The 20,401-nt window shown below is 36.9% G+C and overlaps 1 protein-coding gene across 5 annotated transcripts in view; it reads right to left on the reverse strand.

Moving 5' to 3' along the window:
* Nucleotides 1-1,079: 1,079 nt before the first annotated feature.
* LOC127866330 (uncharacterized) overlaps nt 1,080-20,401 on the reverse strand; it is a 63,981-nt gene continuing 44,659 nt past the window's right edge. For all 5 annotated transcript variants that reach the window (XM_052406801.1, XM_052406802.1, XM_052406805.1 and 2 more), the window contains exons 2-3: nt 16,684-16,891; nt 1,080-3,387 (exon numbers count right to left, since the gene is read on the reverse strand). In XM_052406801.1, the coding sequence (XP_052262761.1) occupies nt 2,288-3,387; nt 16,684-16,837 (1,254 nt within the window). In that variant the 5' untranslated portion in view covers nt 16,838-16,891 and the 3' untranslated portion in view covers nt 1,080-2,287. The remainder of the gene's footprint in view (nt 3,388-16,683; nt 16,892-20,401) is intronic.

Below are 20,401 nucleotides of genomic sequence, written 5' to 3' on the forward strand. Positions count from 1 at the left end.
AAAATGCTCCTACTCATCAGATATTTTTAAGAGATTATTTGCACACACAAATGATAAGTACACAAGTTTGTGTGTGTTGTTTACATTATAAACAAGCACCATTTGATAAAAATTAATCAATAATATAATTGGATTAAAAGGTATCATGCAGATGTAAGCAAGCTGAACACAATGTTAAATTCTATTTTGTCATCTAAACAAAAATGTACTCAAGTTATGAGCAAGGCATACTAGGCATACAAGTACAAGTCATGATCAACACTTTTCTAACTTGTGTATGTTTAAATATTAATGTTAACCTCTAGCTAGACTTGAGCTCTTCCATGCTATGACTAAGAGTAACTGGGTAAGGGCAAAACTCCTTATGTAGATTGTGTATCTGGCAACACCTATACATTTTGCTTCACATGGTGAGAATAGAAAAACTGACATATAATCAATAAAAGAATAATTGTAACTTAACAACCTGTTAACATTAACAACTGTTTTTTTAACTGAGTACTTTTTTGTGCTTTAGTTTATTATCAAGCTGTCTGGGACTGACTGTAGTCTTATTTTTTCTTACTAAAATGGTAATGTTTCTCATAAAATTTGGGGATTTATTTTTCATAGGGCAAGTGCAACCAATTGGACAAAATACGATAAATGATATATTAGCTTCAAATGGGATTGATTTTGGTCCGGCCAAATACATTAGAGTGTGATTGTATCACACACACACACACCACAATATCCCCTTTGAAACTTAAGTTATTGAGCAGAAACTGTACTTTCTATATCACAAAAGTGATCTTAACGTTAAGCCCTTACTGGCCTTAAATTAATTTGCATGCGTGGTTAGCATTTTAGCAAAATACACAATTTAATTGCAATATCTCCATTCACTGGAAACCATTTATCTATTTTTAGTAACAGTGAACTTAACCTCAACCTAGCTGGCCCCAAATGCAATGCCAAGCTTATTTTAAATGCAAGCTACCTACCCAATAAATTTAAGTACAATACCCCAATCAAATATTAAGTTTTAGAGCTTATTCAATTGATTATTTCTGTATATTTAGAAATAGTTACATCAAAGTTTCATCAAGATTGGTAAATGAACCCATTTATGCCTAGTTGACTCTCCCATACTTCAAAATTGGATCAATTTATTTCCAAAATTAAGGATGTCTAGTATATTTATTTCTATATTTAGAGTATTTCTTACAGAAATTCCTTTAAGAAAACAGCACAGACCCTGATGAGACGCCGCATCATGTGGCGTCTCATCTGGGTCTACGCTGTTTGCCAAGGCCTTTTGTCTAGATACTAGGCATAAATGGGTTAACTGATGCCACTGACTGAACACCACCTCTTGGATGGCATACACCGCCTGGATTTTTAACTTCTGTTGGTATGATCACATGCCACTAACATTTTCAGTTTAAACAAGACTATTTTCAAGCAATATAAGTCCCCTACCGGCTCCACCATTGTAAAAAATTCCAGATTTTTGTATATATATATGTATTTGTAGCCATAGCAACCAAATTTTTTTATTTAGGAACAAAATGAAATGACGTGCATAATGTCCATATTGCCATCTATCCATGTTTCAAGTTTCATGAAAAAATATTAAGAACTTTAAAAGTTATTGCAGGATCCAGAAAACCACCATTTTCAGCAGTATTTCTAGTCTATTTGTTGCCATAGCAACCAGAATTTTTGATGTCGGAACAAATGAAATGACGTGCATAATGTCCATATTGCCATCTATCCATGTTTTAAGTTACATGAAAAAATATTAAGAACTTTAAAAGTTATCGTGGATCCAGAAAACCACCACTTTCAGCAGTATGTCTAGTCTATTTGTTGCCATAGCAACCAGAATTTTTTACGTCAAAACGAAATGAAATGACGTGCATAATGTCCATATTGCCATCTATCCATGTTTCAAGTTTCATGAAAAAATATATAGAACTTTAAAAGTTATTGCAGGATCCAGAAAAACCAACATTTTCAGCTGTATTTCTAGTCTATTTGTTGCCATAGCAACCAGAATTTTTGACATAGGAACAAAATGAAATGACGTGCATAATCTCCATATTGCCATCTATCTATGTTCCAAGTTTCATGAAAAATATTTAGAACTTTTAAAGTTATCGCAGGATCCAGAAAAGTGTGATGGATGGACGGACGGAGACAAAACCATAAGTCCCCTCCGGTGAAGCCGGTAGGGGACTAATAACAGTTAAAATATTGCTAACTCTTAAGATAGCTTTTAGCACTCTTCTTAAATCTTGTTCCTTCATTCGAATTCTGGATGAAATAGGAGGAATTGAATGATTCTTTTAGGTAAGGGAAGAAGTTTAACTTTGTCTGGTCCATAGCGCTGTATGATTCTGGTTCTACATCGACTCTGAAGGCTCATTGGACTTGGCAGCTTGTAGATTTGCACATGATCCAAAGCATTCTCCAAGTCATTCAGGGCTATTGCCATACGACTTCCACAATGTGAGAAAATCGGCATGTAATTCACCGGGCACAAGTGTACACCGCATGTGAACCGATGATACTGAACACAATGGAGGGTGTCGGCTGTATCAGCATTGAACACATAGATGCTAATATCAACAGGGTTGGTCCTTCGTGAGCGTCTTTCTCTACAATGGCATCCTGCTGTTACAAACACGGCAAATATCAGGTGGCCGTCTCGCGAGTAGACGATGTCCTTGAGTTCAGAACTCTGACTAGGACTCTGGTATTCAAGTCGGGGATTCGTGGCCTTGACCTCCCACGACTTGACCTGCACAATACTCAGACTGTTGTCACTTCCTGGCAAGAAACTTGTTGCAGCAAGATGTGTCCAGTTGAATCTGGGATCGAATGCAAAGGTGGTATCTGTGTAGGGTAGAACATACTGGCTTAGCAAAGTCTTGCTTTTGAGATCATACAACTCTAGGATATAACCATTAGCAACCCGACCCTGAAGGTACGGTAATTTTATAAGGCATAGTGAACAATCTGGACTGATCTTCCCTCTTAAAGCATCATTTTCAAAGGATGCTAACTGCACTCCAAAAACACCAAGGAACTTGTCTGAAGACAGATTTACCGCTCCAAACTGTGTGGTCATATTGCGTTTGAGGTGTAGCACCACCATGTTTTCATGCACACATAGCACACTCATCACTTGAAAATTCTGAATACATGACATTTGCGCTGGCACAACTTTGTACTCAAAATGTTCTGCCATTTTTGTGAACTTTTTTCGTTTGCGAAATCCAAATATCCGTGCAGTTGTAGGGATGTTTATGATGCTCTGTTGACTGGTACAGAATCTTGGGCTGCAGTCCTTGAACACAATGTTGCCACAGGTCAAGAATTTCTCACCAAACCCAGCTGCCTCTGTAATACAAGTACATGCATTTTACTCAAACAATTCAGATAACACTGCTGTTATTATTAAATTAATGGTATGATCTTAACTTTCAGCTACATATCAATCATGGCCAGGGTCTTCTGATCTTGTTAAGAATTTTAAGTCAGTTAATACAATTTATGCTCAGATAAGCATTTTGAATTGTAGCCCAGAAGATCAAAAATGATTTTAAAACCTTTCTTAATATATTTAAGTAGAGATCATTTCCAAACATGCAATACTGACATGCAGCAACCAGCGAATTACTTGCAGGCTTTTAGGGTTTTATGCATGTTGCATATCGCCATTTTCACTTTGCTTCTGAGCAGGTAAGGGCATATAAAATTCTATATTAAATTTGAATCTGTGATATTAGTTTATATGCAAAATGAGACAATGCATTAAGCCATGATTAATAAATAACAAGAGGGCCAAGATGGCCCTAGTTCGCTCACCTGAAAGGAGTCGTTTCATTCAATCTTTACCAAACGTCAAACTTGACCTACATATTGTCCAGACAAACATCCTGGTCAAGTTTCATCATTATTGAACCAAAACTCTGGCATATGGAGTGATTTTGTTTTTGTGAGATTTGACCTGGAGACCTATATTTTAAGTTGACCCCCCTTATCAAACATCAAACTTTGCTTACAAAAATTAATATTATTACCAAGATTCATAAAATCTGACACAAAATTGTGACCTATAGAGTGTTTACAAGGATTTTGTATAATATAATCATAATTTGGACAATCTAAAGGCAATAATTATGGATTTAAATATGTGATATATATAAAACCAATCTTTTCACCAAGTTGCATGATGATTGGGCAAAAAATGTGACTTCTAGAGTGTTTACAAGCTTTTTTTACTATATAAATATGAGAAAACTGCCCCCCCCCCCCCCCTGGCAGCCATGTTATTCAACTGACCGGAACCATTTTCAAACTCAACTCTCATATCAAGGAAACATATGTTTTGACAAAGTTTCATGAACATTGGGCCAAATATGTGACTTCTAGAGCGTTCACATTGGCGGCCATGTTTTTTCACCGATCTGAACTATTTTCAAACTTGTCCGAGATATCAATAAAACCAATGTTTTGACCAACTTTCATGATGATTGGGCAAAAATTGTGACTTCTAGAGTGTTACAAGGTTTCTCTATAGCCAAATAAGGAAAACTGCCCCCCCCCCCCCCCCCTGGCAGCCATTTTATTCAACTGACCAAAACCATTTTCAAACTCAACTCTCATATCAAGGAAACAAATGTTCTGATCACATTTCATGAAAATTGGGCCAAAAATGTGAATTCTAGAGTGTTCACATGTTTTCACTATATACATATAGAGAAAAATGACCCGCCCACTGGCGGCCATGTTTTTTCACCGATCTGGACCATTTTAGAACTCGTCCGAGATATCAATAAAACCAATTTTTGACCAACTTTCATGATGATTGGGCAAAAATTGTGACTTCTAGAGTGTTTGCAAGGTTTATCTATAGCCAAATAAGGAAAACTGCCCCGCCCACTGGCGGCCATGCTTTTAAAAGGACCGGAACCACTTTTGAACTCAACCAACACATCATTAAGACAAACATTTTGACAAAGTTACATGAAGATTGGGCATGAAATGAGACTTCTACAGTGTTTACAAGTTTTTCTTTTTTTTGACCAAGTGACCTAGTTTTTTACCCGGCACGACCCAGTTTCGAACTCGACCAAGATTTCATTTGGACAAAGCTTTTGACAAAGTTTCATGAAGATCGGACAATAAATGTGGCCTCTAGAGTGTTTACGAACAAATGTGGACGGACGGACGATGGACGGATGGACGACGGACAAAGACCAGTCACAAAAGCTCACCTGAGCAATCAGGTGAGCTAAAAATTAATGGAATCAAACACATCAAATAATAAGTATTCTTTGGCTTCCACTCAGGCATAAAATATGTGTGGGAAACGAAAAATAAACAGTGTTAACACTATACCATAAACATTTGAACGGAAACAAAAACACCATGCAGATATAAACAGAAGTTATGTCACAATATTAATTATTTAGTGAATCTGAATTATGATATTTTTTAAATTTCAGCCATGCCTGACACGTTTCTGGTATCAATTATCCCAGCTGACAAACGCTCTTAACAACCAAGACAATTGCCAAGAATCTCCTGATTCAATTATGTTTATTGCGATGGAAACCTGCTAACTACTCCTTGTATTTTACAGATCTGTCTATGGAAGTCTAGGTGCCTGGAATGTCTGCTATTGGATGAGATCATTGACAACACAATTTACTGATGCTATTTTTGGTCTGTTTACTGCATCATATTTTGTGTGTGTGAGGTCAAGCAGGATAACAATAAGAGTATTTGCAGTTTATATCACATGAGAATTGTTTATGTTGAGATATGTTTTGGTGGAAAATAACACATTCCACTATAAATAGATATGTTAATACTTTTTTTGAATCTCTTGAAAATTATACACTGCTGTTATCATTTTTTGGTCAATAAAAAAGGAACATCTACAAACTTAAAACTCTTAATAACTTCACAAGTAAATTAGTTGAATTGATATCCTTTACCAAATAAATGTGTTAATGGAATGGGTGCACTTTCCAAGCTTGCAACTTGAAACTCTGCTCACAACTACTTATAGAATCATTCATTAATATTCTAAAATAATGGTTTAATCATAAAGGCACTCCTAAAATACTTAAGCTCCACATTAAAAATATCCAAAATTATGTATCTCAAATGCCGTCTCAATCTATTTGCTAATTATGCCCCCCTTTGAAGAAGAGGGGGTATATTGTTTTCACATGTCGGTAAGTCCGTCGGTCCGTCCACCAGATGGTTTCCGGATGATAACTCAAGAACGCTTGGCCTAGGATCATGAAACTTCATAGGTACATTGATCATGACTCTCACATGACCTCTATTTATTTTCAGGTCACCAGGTCAAGGTCAAGGTCACTGTGACTAAAAATAGTATAATGGTTTCCGGATGATGACTCAAGAATGCTTACGCCTAGCTAGGATCATGAAACTTCATAGGTACATTGATCATGACTGGCAGATGACCCGTATCGATTTTCAGGTCACTAGGTCAAAGGTCAAGGTCACAGTGACTCGAAACAGTAAAATGGTTTCAAAGAGGGGGTATATTGTTTTGCACATATCGGTCGGTCCGTCCACCAGATGGTTTCCGGATGATAACTCAAGAACGCTTAGGCCTAGGATCATGAAACTTCATTGGTACATTGATCATGACTGGCAGATGACCCCTATTGATTTTATGGTCACTATGTAAAAGGTCAAGGTTACAGTGACTTGAAATAGTAAAATGGTTTCCAGATGATAACTCAAGAATGCTTAGGCCTAAGATCATGAAACTTCATAGGTACATTGATCATGACTGGCAGATGAACCCTATTGATTTTCAGGTCACTAGGTCAAAGGTCAAGGTCACAGTCACTCAAAATAGTAAAATGGTTTTCGGATGATAACTCAAGAATGCTTACGCCTAGGATCATGAAACTTCAAAATTACATTGATCATGACTGGCAAATGACCCCTATTGATTTTCAGGTCACTAGGTCAAAGGTCAAGGTTACAGTGACTCGAAACAGTACAAGGGCTGTTTGTAAAACATGCATGCCCCCCTATATGGGCTATAAGTTGTAGTAGCAGCCATTGTGTGAATACGTTTTTTGTCACTGTGAATGGTGGTGGTGGTGGTGGTGGTGGTGATGGTGGTGGTGGTGGTGGTAGTAGTAGTAGTAGAAGAGTAGTAGAAGTAGTAGTAGTAGTAATAGTAGTAGTCGTAGTAGTAGTAGTAGTAGTAGTAGTAGTTAGTAGTAGTAGTAGTAGTAGTAGTCGTAGTATAGTAGTATTAGTAGTAGTAGTAGTAGAAGTAGTAGTAGTATAGTAGTAGTAGTAGTATAGTAGTAGTAGTAGTAGTAGTAGTAGTAGTAGTAGTAGTAGTAGTAGTAGTAGTAGTATAGATAGTAGTAGTAGTAGGTGTTGTAGCAGAAGAAATAGTAGTAGTAGTAGTAGTAGTAGTAGTAGTAGTAGTAGTAGTAGAAGTAGTAGTAGTAGCAGTAGTAGTAGTAGTAGTAGTAGTAGTAGTAGTAGTAGTAGTGGTAGTAGTAGAAGTAGTAGTAGTAGTAGTAGTAGAGCAGTAGTAGAAGTAGTAGTAGTAGTAGTAGTAGTAGTAGTAGTAGTAGTAATACTAGTAGTAGTAGTAGTAGAAGAGTAGTAGTAGTAGTAGTAGTAGTAGTAGTAGTAGTAGTAGTAGTAGAAACAGTAGAAGTAGTAGTAGTAGTAGTAGTAGTAGTAGTAGTAATAGTAGTAGTAGTAGTAGTAGTAGTAGTAGAAGTAGTAGTAGTAGTAGTAGCAGCAGCAGCAGCAGCAGTAGTAGCAGCAGTAGTAGTAGTAGTAGTAGTAGTAGTAGTAGTAGTAGTAGTAGTAGTAGTAGTAGTAGTAGTAGTAGTAGTAGTAGTAGTAGTAGTAGTAGTAGTAGTATGCATTACAAAAATGCAGTTAGCCTTACATTTGGTAAAATTTAAATATATTACAAGGGAGGCAAATCTGTAACAATAAATTTAAACTTATTGCATTTGTTTCCCCTGTAGTGTATTACCTCCCCTGTCCTGCTTATATTTATATTAATCAACAAAATTAAACATTAACACAATATTTACAAGGGCTGTTTGTAAAACATGCATGCCACCCATATGGGCTGTCCGTTGTAGTGGCAGCCATTGTGTGCAGGGTTCGACATTAACTTTTTTACAGCAAGACCATCGGACCAGCTCCTCTTAAAATCTACTAGCCCGAATCTGATGTATACTAGACCATAAATGACATTGCAAATAAACACAATTGTGTCATGTAACTGTTTAATCAGGATTTATCAGTAAAAAATCAGTGAACACCAGAAAGTTATTTTGATGCATAGAGTAAACAGTTTTTGCTTTTCTTCGTCAAGTTCAAACCATGGAAACTCAATTTTCCATTTAGGATAAAATTGACGTTTTCTTTTTTTTATATTCAAGTTTCCTGTCAGTTTTACCGACGGATTCTTCTTTTTTTTACTGATTTTTCGGACGAAAATCCGAACTTGAACAAAGCCATTCTTTAAATTACATTCTTTCGTCTGCTACGCCAAAATATTTGCATTGACGAAACCGATTTTCGATAGAAGTCATAAAAACATGCTGAAAAGGTTTACGGCACTGCAGAAAATCATTAATATTCATGACAACTTGACCAATGGAAAAAGCAATTTCCGCTGGAAGCCCTCCTTTGCGTCTAAAAATAGCGATGAATCATGTGAATGCTCCGTGTTTATTTATATACGCTAGTTTTGTTCTGATGTAAATAACGGATATGAGAGTAATTTTACACATTAAGAAAAAAGGTTTTCACAGCAGTTAGTAATAGTTCTATTAATCAGTATAGATGTTTTCATGTACGACCAGTCGGACAAGCTAGCCCGCAGTTTAACTAGCCCGACCACCAATCATACTAGACAATGTCTGTCGGACGTGTCTTAGTGTCGAACTCTGGTGTGAATACGATTTTTGTCACTGTGACCTTGACCTTTGACCTAGTGACCTGAAAATCAATAGGGGTCATCAGCGGGTCACGATCAATGTACCTATGAAGTTTCATGATCCTAGGCAAAAGCGTTCTTGAGTTATCATCCGAAAATCATTTTACTATTTCGGGTCACCGTGACCTTGACCTTTGACCTTGTGACCTCAAAATCAATAGGGGTAATCTGCAAGTCATGATCAATTTAACCATGAAGTTTCATGATCCTAGGCGTATGCGTTCTTGAGTTATCATCCGAAAACCATTTTACTATTTCGGGTCACCGTGACCTTGACATTTGACCTAGTGACCTCAAAATCAATAGGGGTCATCTGCGAGTCATGATCAATCTACCCATGAAGTTTCATGATCCTAGGCGTATGCGTTCTTGAGTTATCATCCGGAAACCATTTTACTATTTTGGGTGACCGTGACCTTGACCTTTGACCTAGTAACCTCAAAATCAATAGGGGTCATCTGCAAGTCATGATCAATCTACCCATGAAGTTTCATGATCCTAGGCGTATGCGTTCTTGAGTTATCATTCAAAAACCATTTTACTATTTCTGGTCACCGTGACCTTGACCTTTGACCTAGTGACCTCAAAATCAATAGGGGTCATCTGCGAGTCATGATCAATGTACCTATGAAGTTTCATGATCCTAGGCCCAAGCGTTCTTGAGTTATCGTCTGACAACCACCTGGTGGACGGACAGACCGACCAACAGACCGACAGACTGACATGAGCAAAGCAATATACCCCCTCTTCTTCGAAGGGGGGCATAAAAAATAGTTTCCGGATGATAACTCAAGAATGCTTAAGCCTACAATCATGAAACTTCATAGGAACATTGATCATGACTGGCAGATGACCCCTTTTGATTTTCAGGTCACTATGTCAAAGGTCAAGGTCACAGTGACTCGAAACAGTAAAATGGTTTCCAGATGATAACTCAAGAATGCTTACGCCTAGGATCATGAAACTTCATAGGAACATTGATCATGACTGGCAGATGACCCCTATTGATTATCAGATCACTAGGTCAAAGGTCAAGGTCACAGTGACTCAAAACAGTAAAATGGTTTCGAAGAGGGGGTATATTGTTTTGCACATGTTGGTCAGTCCGTCGGTGGGTCAGTTGGTCCAGATGGTTTCCTGATGATTACTCAAGAACGCTTAGGCCTAGGATCATGAAACTTCATAGGTACATTGATCGTGACTGGCAGATGATCCCTATTGATTTTCAGGTCACTAGGCCAAAGGTCAAGGTCACAGTGACTCGAAATAGTAAAATGGTTTCCGGATGATAACTCAAGAATGCTTAGGCCTAGGATCATGAAACTTCATAGGTACATTGATCATGACTGACAGATGACCCCTATTGATTTTTAGGTCACTAGGTGAAAGGTCACAGTGACTTGAAATAGTAAAATGGTTTTCAGATGATAACTCAAGAATGCTTAGGCCTAGGATCATGAAACTTCATAGGTACATTGATCATGACTGGCAAATGACCCCTATTGATTTTCAGGTCACTAAGTCAAAGGTAAAGGTCACAGTGACTCGAAACAGTAAAATGGTTTCCAGATGATAAATGGAGAATGCTAACGCCTAGAATCATGAAACTTCATAGGTACATTGATCATGACTCGTAAATGACCCCTATAGATTTTCAGGTCACTAGGTCAAAGGCCAAGGTCACAGTGACTCGAAACAGTAAAATGGTTTCCGGATGATAACTCAAGAATGCTTACGCCTAGGATCATGAAACTTCATGGGAACATTGAGCATGATTGGCAGATGACCCCTATTGATTTTCAGGTCACTAGGTCAAAGGTCAAGGTCACAGTGACTTGAAACAGTAAAATGGTTTCCTGATGAAAACTCACGAATAATTAGGCATAGGATCATGAAACTTCATAGGTGCATTGATCATGACTGGCAGATGACCCCTATTGATTTTCAGGTCACTAGGTCAAAGGTCAAGGTCACAGTGACAATAAACGTATTCACACAATGGCTGCCACTACAACTGATAGCCCATATGGGGGGCATGCATGTTTTACAAACAGCCCTTGTTACAGTTATGGCCGTTTTTCACTTGAAAAAAGCTTAATTGTGTGTCTGCAGCCACATCTTGGAACAGATTAGGCAGATTACATTGAAACTTGCAATGAGTGTATAAATAATTTATCAAATTTCTGATTTTTAACCCCAATATGTAACCTTGACATTACATGTGACTTGCCCCCAGATGATTGAGAACATCAGTGACAAGTTTTATGGCTGTAGCTCATATGTTTTTAGTAATACAGCTCAAGACAGAAAAAATCCTTAACAATAAACAGTATTTTCAAGTAAAAAATACCATAACTTAGTTATTGTTAAATGGTTTGTAAAGCAATATGATGACCATCATCCTCTAATCCATGTATATACCCACACCAAGTTTCAATGAAATCTGCCTTATACCTTGCAAGATGTGCAGACACAAAAGTAAGCTTATTTTCAAGTGGAAAAAGGGCCATAACTCCATTATTTTTTCAAATGAATTGTGACGGCATTCGAAGTACATTATGCTTCTAACCATAGATACATTGACTCGTACCAAGTCTCAATAAAATCTGCACAAGCAATTCCAAGATATATACACAGACAAAAAAGTATTGTGGACGAAGGGACACTTTTGAGTACCAATACCAATTGGAGTAACTCCAATATTTGCTAAGGGATTGTGCGACAACATTTGACATACATCATTCGCTAATCCACAATAAACTCATCATAAGTTTCAATGAAATCCACCCAAGCATTTGCAAGATATGGCTATGACAGACACAAAAGTATTTTGGACAGGACAGTTTCAAGCAAAAGAGTGCCAGAACTCAGTTATTTCTCTTATCCATATATATATTCATACCAAGTTTCAATCAAATCAGTCCAGACAGATCTGAGATATGCCTACAGACACAAAGGTGTTCAGGCCCAAAGGACAACACCATAACTAAATCTATCCGACTATCGCAGGGGACAATAAATTGTTATTCTCTAAAGAAAAACGACAAACGATAACATTACTTGCTCTTTATCAGGACCGAAATATTGGTCTAATATTTGTATCATCAAATAATGAACATAACTGTGGTGTGTTCATGCAACCGACAGAGCACTTGTGTATCCTCATGCTGGGTGTTTAATTCTTGGGACATCATATATTAAATCTCTGGCTGTATTTCCTTTGGGGGGGGGGGGGGGGTTCCAATGAAATATCAACAGCCTAAATCACATAAAACATCATGCCAGATACAGAAGCCTTTTTATTTGTCATTTTCCGATCCCATGTATGAGATCAATAGGCTGCTGGCAAGTCTTTCAGGCCTGTAGTTCTTTATAATGGTTAATTGGCTTGATAGGAGACTCTGGTTTGGAATAAACTGAAGTTAATGAAATAATGTCGCATTTACAAGCTCAGTTGTTGCTGTTATGAAAATAAATAATGCATGGTACACAAATGCAACAGTATGACCAAACCAATTTTAAATGTTGTGTTTTGGTGCCAAAATTAGCCTGTAAATACATACAACAAGAAACCGTCGGAGACGGGTGATGCTCCCCAAAGGTTTTTTTTGTCTCAATATTGCACTATATATTCAGATAAAAGGAAACGTCTTGAGGGCACAGTAGTTGGGGGGACAAAAAAAAAAATTATAGAAAATTTTAAAGGGCCATAACTCTGTGAAAAATCATCCGACCAGAACCCGCTGATAATATGCACATCTCCTCTTGGTAGTGAAGCTTCCCATAAAGTTTCATTGAATTCTGTTCATTAGTTGCTGAGAAATAGCCCTGACAAAAACTGTGCACTGACGGACAGAGGGACACACACACGCACGGACAGACGAAGCGGTGACTATATGCTCCCCCCAAAATACATTTTTAGGGAGCATAACAATCAATATAAGGAAATAATAACTATTTCCAAGTTTGTATATATCTGTGTTTTACATACTAATGCAATCATATTTTTCAGGGGCATGCATGGGCATATTTTAGGCTTAACGGCTATGGAGGGGGGAGGCATTCTACTAAGGAAAAAGACTTTCTTTTGGAATGATGTAGATTCATTTTGGAAAGTAGTTACAATCTTAATATTAATTTAAATTAAAAAGACAATGCCAATGAATGATACTTTTTTAAATGGTCATTCCGTCACAACAGGTTATGTTATGTATAATTATGATGAGGATGGCATACCTTACAATGGTGACAGTTTTTTGTTGTTAGAGTTTTAAGACTTTATAAACCATGTGTCTGCGCTTCTTAAGTGCACAAGCCATCGCATGTCCATGCCTTTTGTTTAGACTGAAATACCATCATTTAATTGCACACAACTGCTGGATTGACAAAACTACATACAAAGGCAAACATACCTTCACATTAAGTGATACTATCATCTGCTAACCCCATACTGAAAAAGTTTTACTTGGTTTGATTGAGAGACTGAAATGAATTGACAAGTCAGGAATTTATGAGAAAAACATCTTTAGATTGAATGCATCATCATACAAAAGAAACAACCCGATTTACAATAATTATTATTCTTTAATTTTTAAATAAATTTAAGCAATAATTAACAATTTAAATAAAACATTTCAATGGTGTCTTCTTATGAATCAATGTGATTTGATACAGATATTAATGCCCTCCTCGACAAAAAACTGTTTTGTTCCAGACAAATTATACATTTGATTCCAATATTTGACCTTGACCTTTTTGTAACCAATAATGGTGTTGTGCACAAAAGAAACCCTCTTTCTTACCATTTGGGGCAAGTTATTTTTAAATTGCATGATATATGTGTAGATAATTTACCATAATTATAAACGTATAACTTAAAGTTCTGTTATATTTCAACTTAAACCTGTGTGATTTCTAACTTTCCAGTTAAAGACATTGGTTGTTTCATGCAACAAAACCATTTTCACAAGATGACCATTTACGGCAAATTATTTTCAAACTACTGACAAATTAAGTACAGAAAAGCAGCATGATGTAAATATTTGGCCTTTGGCTTCTCATTGTGACCTTGAATTTAGGGCAAAAGTAACATTGATCATTTGTTTTTTTAATTTATTTATTATAATGTTAAATTTTAATTGTTATATACTTTCTTGAAATATTTGGTAAGAAAAGAACATTAAACTGCATACTGAAATTCTCTGAGCTTAAAATACTGACATTTGTGTGTTTAAGACCTTCCGAAGTAGTTGATATATTATGCCTTATTTTTTAATGTTCTACTGTCTTTATTTCTGAAACAAAATAGGACTAGCGTGTAGCTCAGACCTATAATATTCTAAGCTTGCCTTGGTTTGTCCAGCTTTGATCTCAGAAACAAGACAATGCACTGGAGGCTCAATTTGTAATACTACTACAATATAGTTGTTTACTTAAGATTCCATAGAAATTATATTGCCACAATGCATGCACCAGATAAATGCATGTTAGCAAGAAAGATCTTAGGAGAAAATCGTTTGATGTGTCAGCAATATATTTCAAGTACAGTAAAGCACAAGATTACTTTATCAGTTTTAATGAAAACCTTTTCATGCATAGACATACATCCCCAGTAATCACATTTAAACAATTTGGATTCAGATAAGAGATTTTAATTGCCAATCTTGTTAAAACAGAAAAGAATGTAAAAAGCTTGTACCTGAATGAGATTCCCATTGTGTGAATATGTTTTTTGTCACTGTGACCTTGACCTTTGACCTAGTGACCTGAAAATCAATAGAGGTCATCTGCCAGTCATGATCAATGTACAATTATGTTCGGGTCACTGTGACCTTGACCTTTGACCTAGTGACCTGAAAATCAATAGGGGTCATCTGCGAGTCATGATCAATCTTCCAATCAAGTTTCATGATCCTAGGCCTAAGCGTTCTTGAGTTATCATCCAGAAACCATTTTACTATTTCGGGTCACTGTGACCTTGACCTTTGACCTAGTGACCTGAAAATCAATAGGGGTCATCTGGGGGTCATGATCAATCTACCTATATAGTTTTATGATCCTAGCCATAAGCATTCTTGAGTAATCATCTGGAGAACATTTTACTATTTCGGGTCACCATGACCTTGACCTTTGACCAATTGACCTGTAAATTAATAGAGGTCATCTGCGAGTCATGATCAATCTACCTATCAAGTTTCATGATCCTAGGAATAAGCCTTCTTCAGTTATCATCCGGAAACCATTTTACTATTTCGGTCACTGTGAACTTGACCTTTGACCAAGTGACCTCAAAATCGATAGGGGTCATCTGCGAGTCATGATCAATGAACCTATGAAGTTTCATGATCGTAGCCATTAACGTCCTTGTGTTATCATCCAAAACCAGTTTACTATTTTGGGTCACCGTGACCTTGACCTTTGATATAGTGACCTGAAAATAAATAGGGGTCAACTGCGAGTCATGATCAATGTACCTATAAAGTGTCATGATCGTAGCCATAAGCGTTCTTGAGTTATCATCCGGAAACCATTTTACTATTTCAGGTCACCATGACCTTGACCTTTGAAATAGTGACCTCAAAATCAATAGGGGTCATCTGCGAGTCATGATCAATCTACCTATCAAGTTTCATGATCCTAGGCATAAGCGTTCTTGAGTTATCATCCGGAAACCATTTGACTATTTCGGGTCACCGTGACCTTGACCTTCGACCTAGTGACCTGAAAATCAATAGGGGTCATCTGCCAGTCATGATCAATGTACCTACGCCGTTTTATGATCCTAGGCATAAGATTTCTTGAGTTATCATCTGGAAACCATTTTACTATTTTGGGTCACAATGACCTTGACCTTTGACCTAGTGACCTGAAAATCAATAGGGGTCATCTGCGAGTCATGTTCAATCTTCCTACGAAGTTTCATGATCCTAGGCATAAGCGTTCTTGAGTTATCATCCGGAAACCATTTTACTATTTCGGGTCACTGTGACCTTGACCTTTGAAATAGTGACCTCAAAATCAATGGGGGTCATCTGGGAGTCATGATCAATCTACCTATCAAGTTTCATGATCCTAGGCCTAAGCGTTCTTGAGTTATCATCCGGAAACCATTTTACTATTTCGGGTCACCGTGACCTTGACCTTTGACCTAGTGACCTGAAAATCTATAGGGGTCATCTGCAAGTCATGATCAATCTACCTATCCAGTTTCATGATCCTAGGCCTAAGCGTTCTTGAGTTATCATCCGGAAACCATTTTACTATTTCGGGTCAATGTGACCTTGAACTTTGACCTAATGACCTCAAAATCAATAGGGGTCATCTGCCAGTCATGATCAATGTACCTATGATCCTAGGCCCAAGCGTTCTTGAGTTATCATCCGGAAACCACCTGGTGGACGGACCCACCGACAGACCGACCGACATGTGCAAAGCAATATACCCCCTCTTCTTCGAAGGGGGGCATAAAAATGTTGAACTAATGCATAATGAATAAGACATTTAATTGATTCTATGGCCATTTCTTAAAGAGCATTCATCTTATGATAAGATTCAAATGGTCGCATGCAGGTGGTGTATTCTTTGTCATGTTTGTCATTAAAACAGACCAACGTACCAACTTTCATTCATAAATAAGCTCAAGGATTGAAGCATACCTCCATGTCCAAGTTTCCACTGTTCTATCGAGCACTGGTGGAGAAGTGCCCAAGCCCGGGCCATCTGGGCCTGCCTGTTCATGTTGCTGATCACAGATGAGGGACCCATTAGCCCGAAACATGGGGAGCCTGGTTTGCTTTCCTCTGCACCCATCACGCTGCACTGGCTACCAAGCTACACTCAGAACAGGAGCTAATCTTGAATCCCCTGAAATAAAAGGCAAAAAATAATTATTTTGTTTTTTAACCTCTCAGATAGGCTTTTTGACCCATTTTAGTCCCTTACAAAATACCATTAAATTAAACAATCTTTCTAATAGATTCAAGATTTAAAGGCTTCATTTCCAACCCTAAGATACTGATGCAGCAAAAAGCATAAATCCTGAAAAGCCCGAGAGTTCTAGACATTTTCACTTTGCTTCTAAGCCAGAAAAGGCTAAAATAAACTTTTGTCATCTGATTACCAGTCATTGGTAGGCTAAGGTAACATGTAACATGTAAACCTGAAGCAGAACCATCCTTGTGATGCAAAGATAGCAAATAGAAATATAGTCAGTCAGATAAGGAGCCATCTGCTTCATGTTGTTCAGTTTCAGTCATGCATAGAGTGTTTACAATTTGTTACTAGTGCTATATTTTGAGGTCTACTTAACCTTCATCAGTAATTGTATGGAACATTTTTTAAGTTGAGTTTGTCCCTTTTGCTATATTTAGATATAATTTGTTTCAACAGCTGTAAACTTATAAACACAAGCCACAAGCAGATCAATGATTGGTCACTAATGACCAGTCTCAATAATAAATGAGATAGTGGTAGATAATGGAGCTTACTTAAACTAACATTACTGTTACATTACTAATGTAAAGTTAGCTTTATCAATGCAACAATACACTACAATCTAAAATGTATCTTTAATAAAATGAGCAACATTATGCAAAAGTGGGTCTTATGCTTAATGTGGCCAGTGTAGCTCCAGACAAGCCTGCGCAGTCGTGCAGTCTGGTCCGGAGCTAACATGTCTGCTATAGAGACCACCAAACCTTTATTGCGGACAGGGTAGCTTGTGACCTGACTGTGCAAATACACATGCTGGTCTGGAGCCATGCTGGAAGCCTATGGCATAAGACCCATTTTGGTATGATGCGCCTCATATTATATGAAAAACAAATGTCGATTAATAATAAACATAATTAATTTAAGGTTTCACTCATCAGCTGCTTAGATTTTTTTCATCAATATGATGGCAACTATGTATTTGTATTTGAGCCCATGTTGCAAAAAACATCAGAAGTATTACATTGAACAAAAATTGGTTAATGGTCTTTCTTAAATTCCTTTCTGGAATCATTATTGCTTACAAGAAATTTAAGAATTTATAAATGTATTTATTATCATTTATACTAAAGATCACAGTTTTGATAAATATTTTTTTTCTGGTACTAAATACATAAATCCAACTGATTTATGTATTTATGCACATGCACTGCACAATGCCTTGACACATTTTGCCTCAGATTGATGACTTCAAGATGTTATGCTCAGTTTATTTATAGAAAATTCTTTCTTCTTTTCTGCTGTTATTTCATCTGAGACTAACAATTGTAACAAATTTAAAAGATATTGAGCAAAAAAGAATTGAAACAGCCGCGTTTATTATGGTTTAATCTGCTGACATATATTTGCTTTATGTTTGCACAAAGTCTGCTCTACTCTTCATGTTTAATTCACATTCAATACTAGTCAATCAATATATACATTTACATATATTGGATCAATAAATGTTATTAAAATCTGGCATTCAATGACATATCCCTGACCCATGGCATTTCATTTGATAATGACGGTAATTATAAATGCCTGAATAACAAATATAAATATTTGCATATAGGTTACTTTGTTAGCTTTTGAAATTTAATTACTATATATTCCCACTATGATTGAGCATTCATGATTGTGCAAATCAAAGTGCATCAGGGGTAAAATTTTGATGATGCTTCATCAATATTTACACAACAAACGTTAATATGGCACATAGTACAAATGCAAATAATTATTATCAGATATCCATAATTGTTTCTGGGTAGATAACGTTATAGTTTTCAACAAGAGCTGTCTCCATAGGATGACATATGCCCCCGATAAACGCTTTGATAGAATTTATGAGCATTTTTCGAAACCTAAACGCATTTTTCGAAACCTAAAAGCGGACCCTAAGTTCAAGGTCAAGGTGGTCAAAATTTGTGTGCGTATGGAAAGGCCTTGTCCATATACACATGCATACCATTATAAATGTTACATCTGAAGCGACATAGAAGTTTTGAGCATTTTTCGAAACCTAAACGCAAAGTGTGACGGACAGACAGACGGATCACTATATGCTCTCCTTCAGGGGCATAAAAACAGAGCACTTATTTTTGAAGCCTATATAAGGGAAAGGAAAATGAAGCCTAACACAATGTGGCTGTTGTTATTGCACTATTTGATGCAGATTCAATTCCCACACCTGGCGAATGTTGTGCTTGATTGGTACTCACCATACCAGTAGAGCTGCAACGATTCGATCCGATTCATTGAAAATCGATTCGAAATGCTTCGATTCGATTTCGATACCAAACCTACCAAATTCGATTCGATTCTTCAACATATATACATATAAATACATAGATACGTAAAGCGCGCTGTATTCTGCCTATTGATACAGGAAGGTGTAGGTTTTATCTTTACCTGTAATAACGACGCGCGCGATTGGTTGCTTATTACTTTAGTCATCCAATCAATAAGCCCGTTATGGTCTACTTTCGGAAAAAGCGTCAAAATGGCTGAACAAGTTGTTGCCGACAAATTGAAATTATCAGATGCGCCTAAGAAGCTAGAATCAAAAGTGTGGCAGTATTTTGGGTTTCGGGATGGTAGCCCTACCGATAAAGCAAAGTGTAAACTGTGCTTCACGGATGTGGCGTACGCTAAGTCCGGCTCAACCACTAATCTAATGCAATATGTCAAACGCAAACATAACGTTGATTTAGCAAGACTAAGACTAAGAGGTCGCACAAGTGCAACTACTCAAGTCGCCAGCCAGAAAAGTAGTTATATTTCTGTTGGAGTTTTGTTAAGTTTATTAGAGAGTGTGATTTGTCCTACAGGTAGCAGGTGATGCTGTCATGGCACAATGGTAGACATGCTTATAGCGGTTTTGTGTAAAAGTATAATAGTGATAATACTACCATTCAACTGATTCCAGATACGTTCTTATGATTTTTTTTTTTTATTATTGTGTAATCAACACAATCTTCTAGTCAGAAGTTTTTTTTAATTAAAATTGAGTCCTAATTTGCTGTTCTTTTTTATGTGTTTTATTGAAATCACATTTGAAAAGAAATGTTAATTTTGAGGCATAAGAGTGAATATATGATAAAACTAGGTTTGAAGATGAATCGAATCGAAAAAATCGGTATCGGAGTTTCTGAAATCGAAATCGAATCGAATCGAGCTGTTGGTGAATCGTTGCAGCTCTACATACCAGACAGGTGGGTTTCCTCTGGGTTTCTCCCCACAGCACAACACTACACCAAAATTAAATACATGTATCTTGCAGTGCAATGCTAAATACCCGGTAGATAGAAATTGTAGCTATACTCCTAAATCTGTACCAACACTCATGAGCACATTAAGTAACATTGTATGTTGAAAAATGGGACACATTCTGTGTTCTCACCT

This window comes from Dreissena polymorpha, chromosome 2 (assembly GCF_020536995.1).
Source record: "Dreissena polymorpha isolate Duluth1 chromosome 2, UMN_Dpol_1.0, whole genome shotgun sequence".
Lineage (NCBI taxonomy): Eukaryota > Metazoa > Mollusca > Bivalvia > Myida > Dreissenidae > Dreissena > Dreissena polymorpha.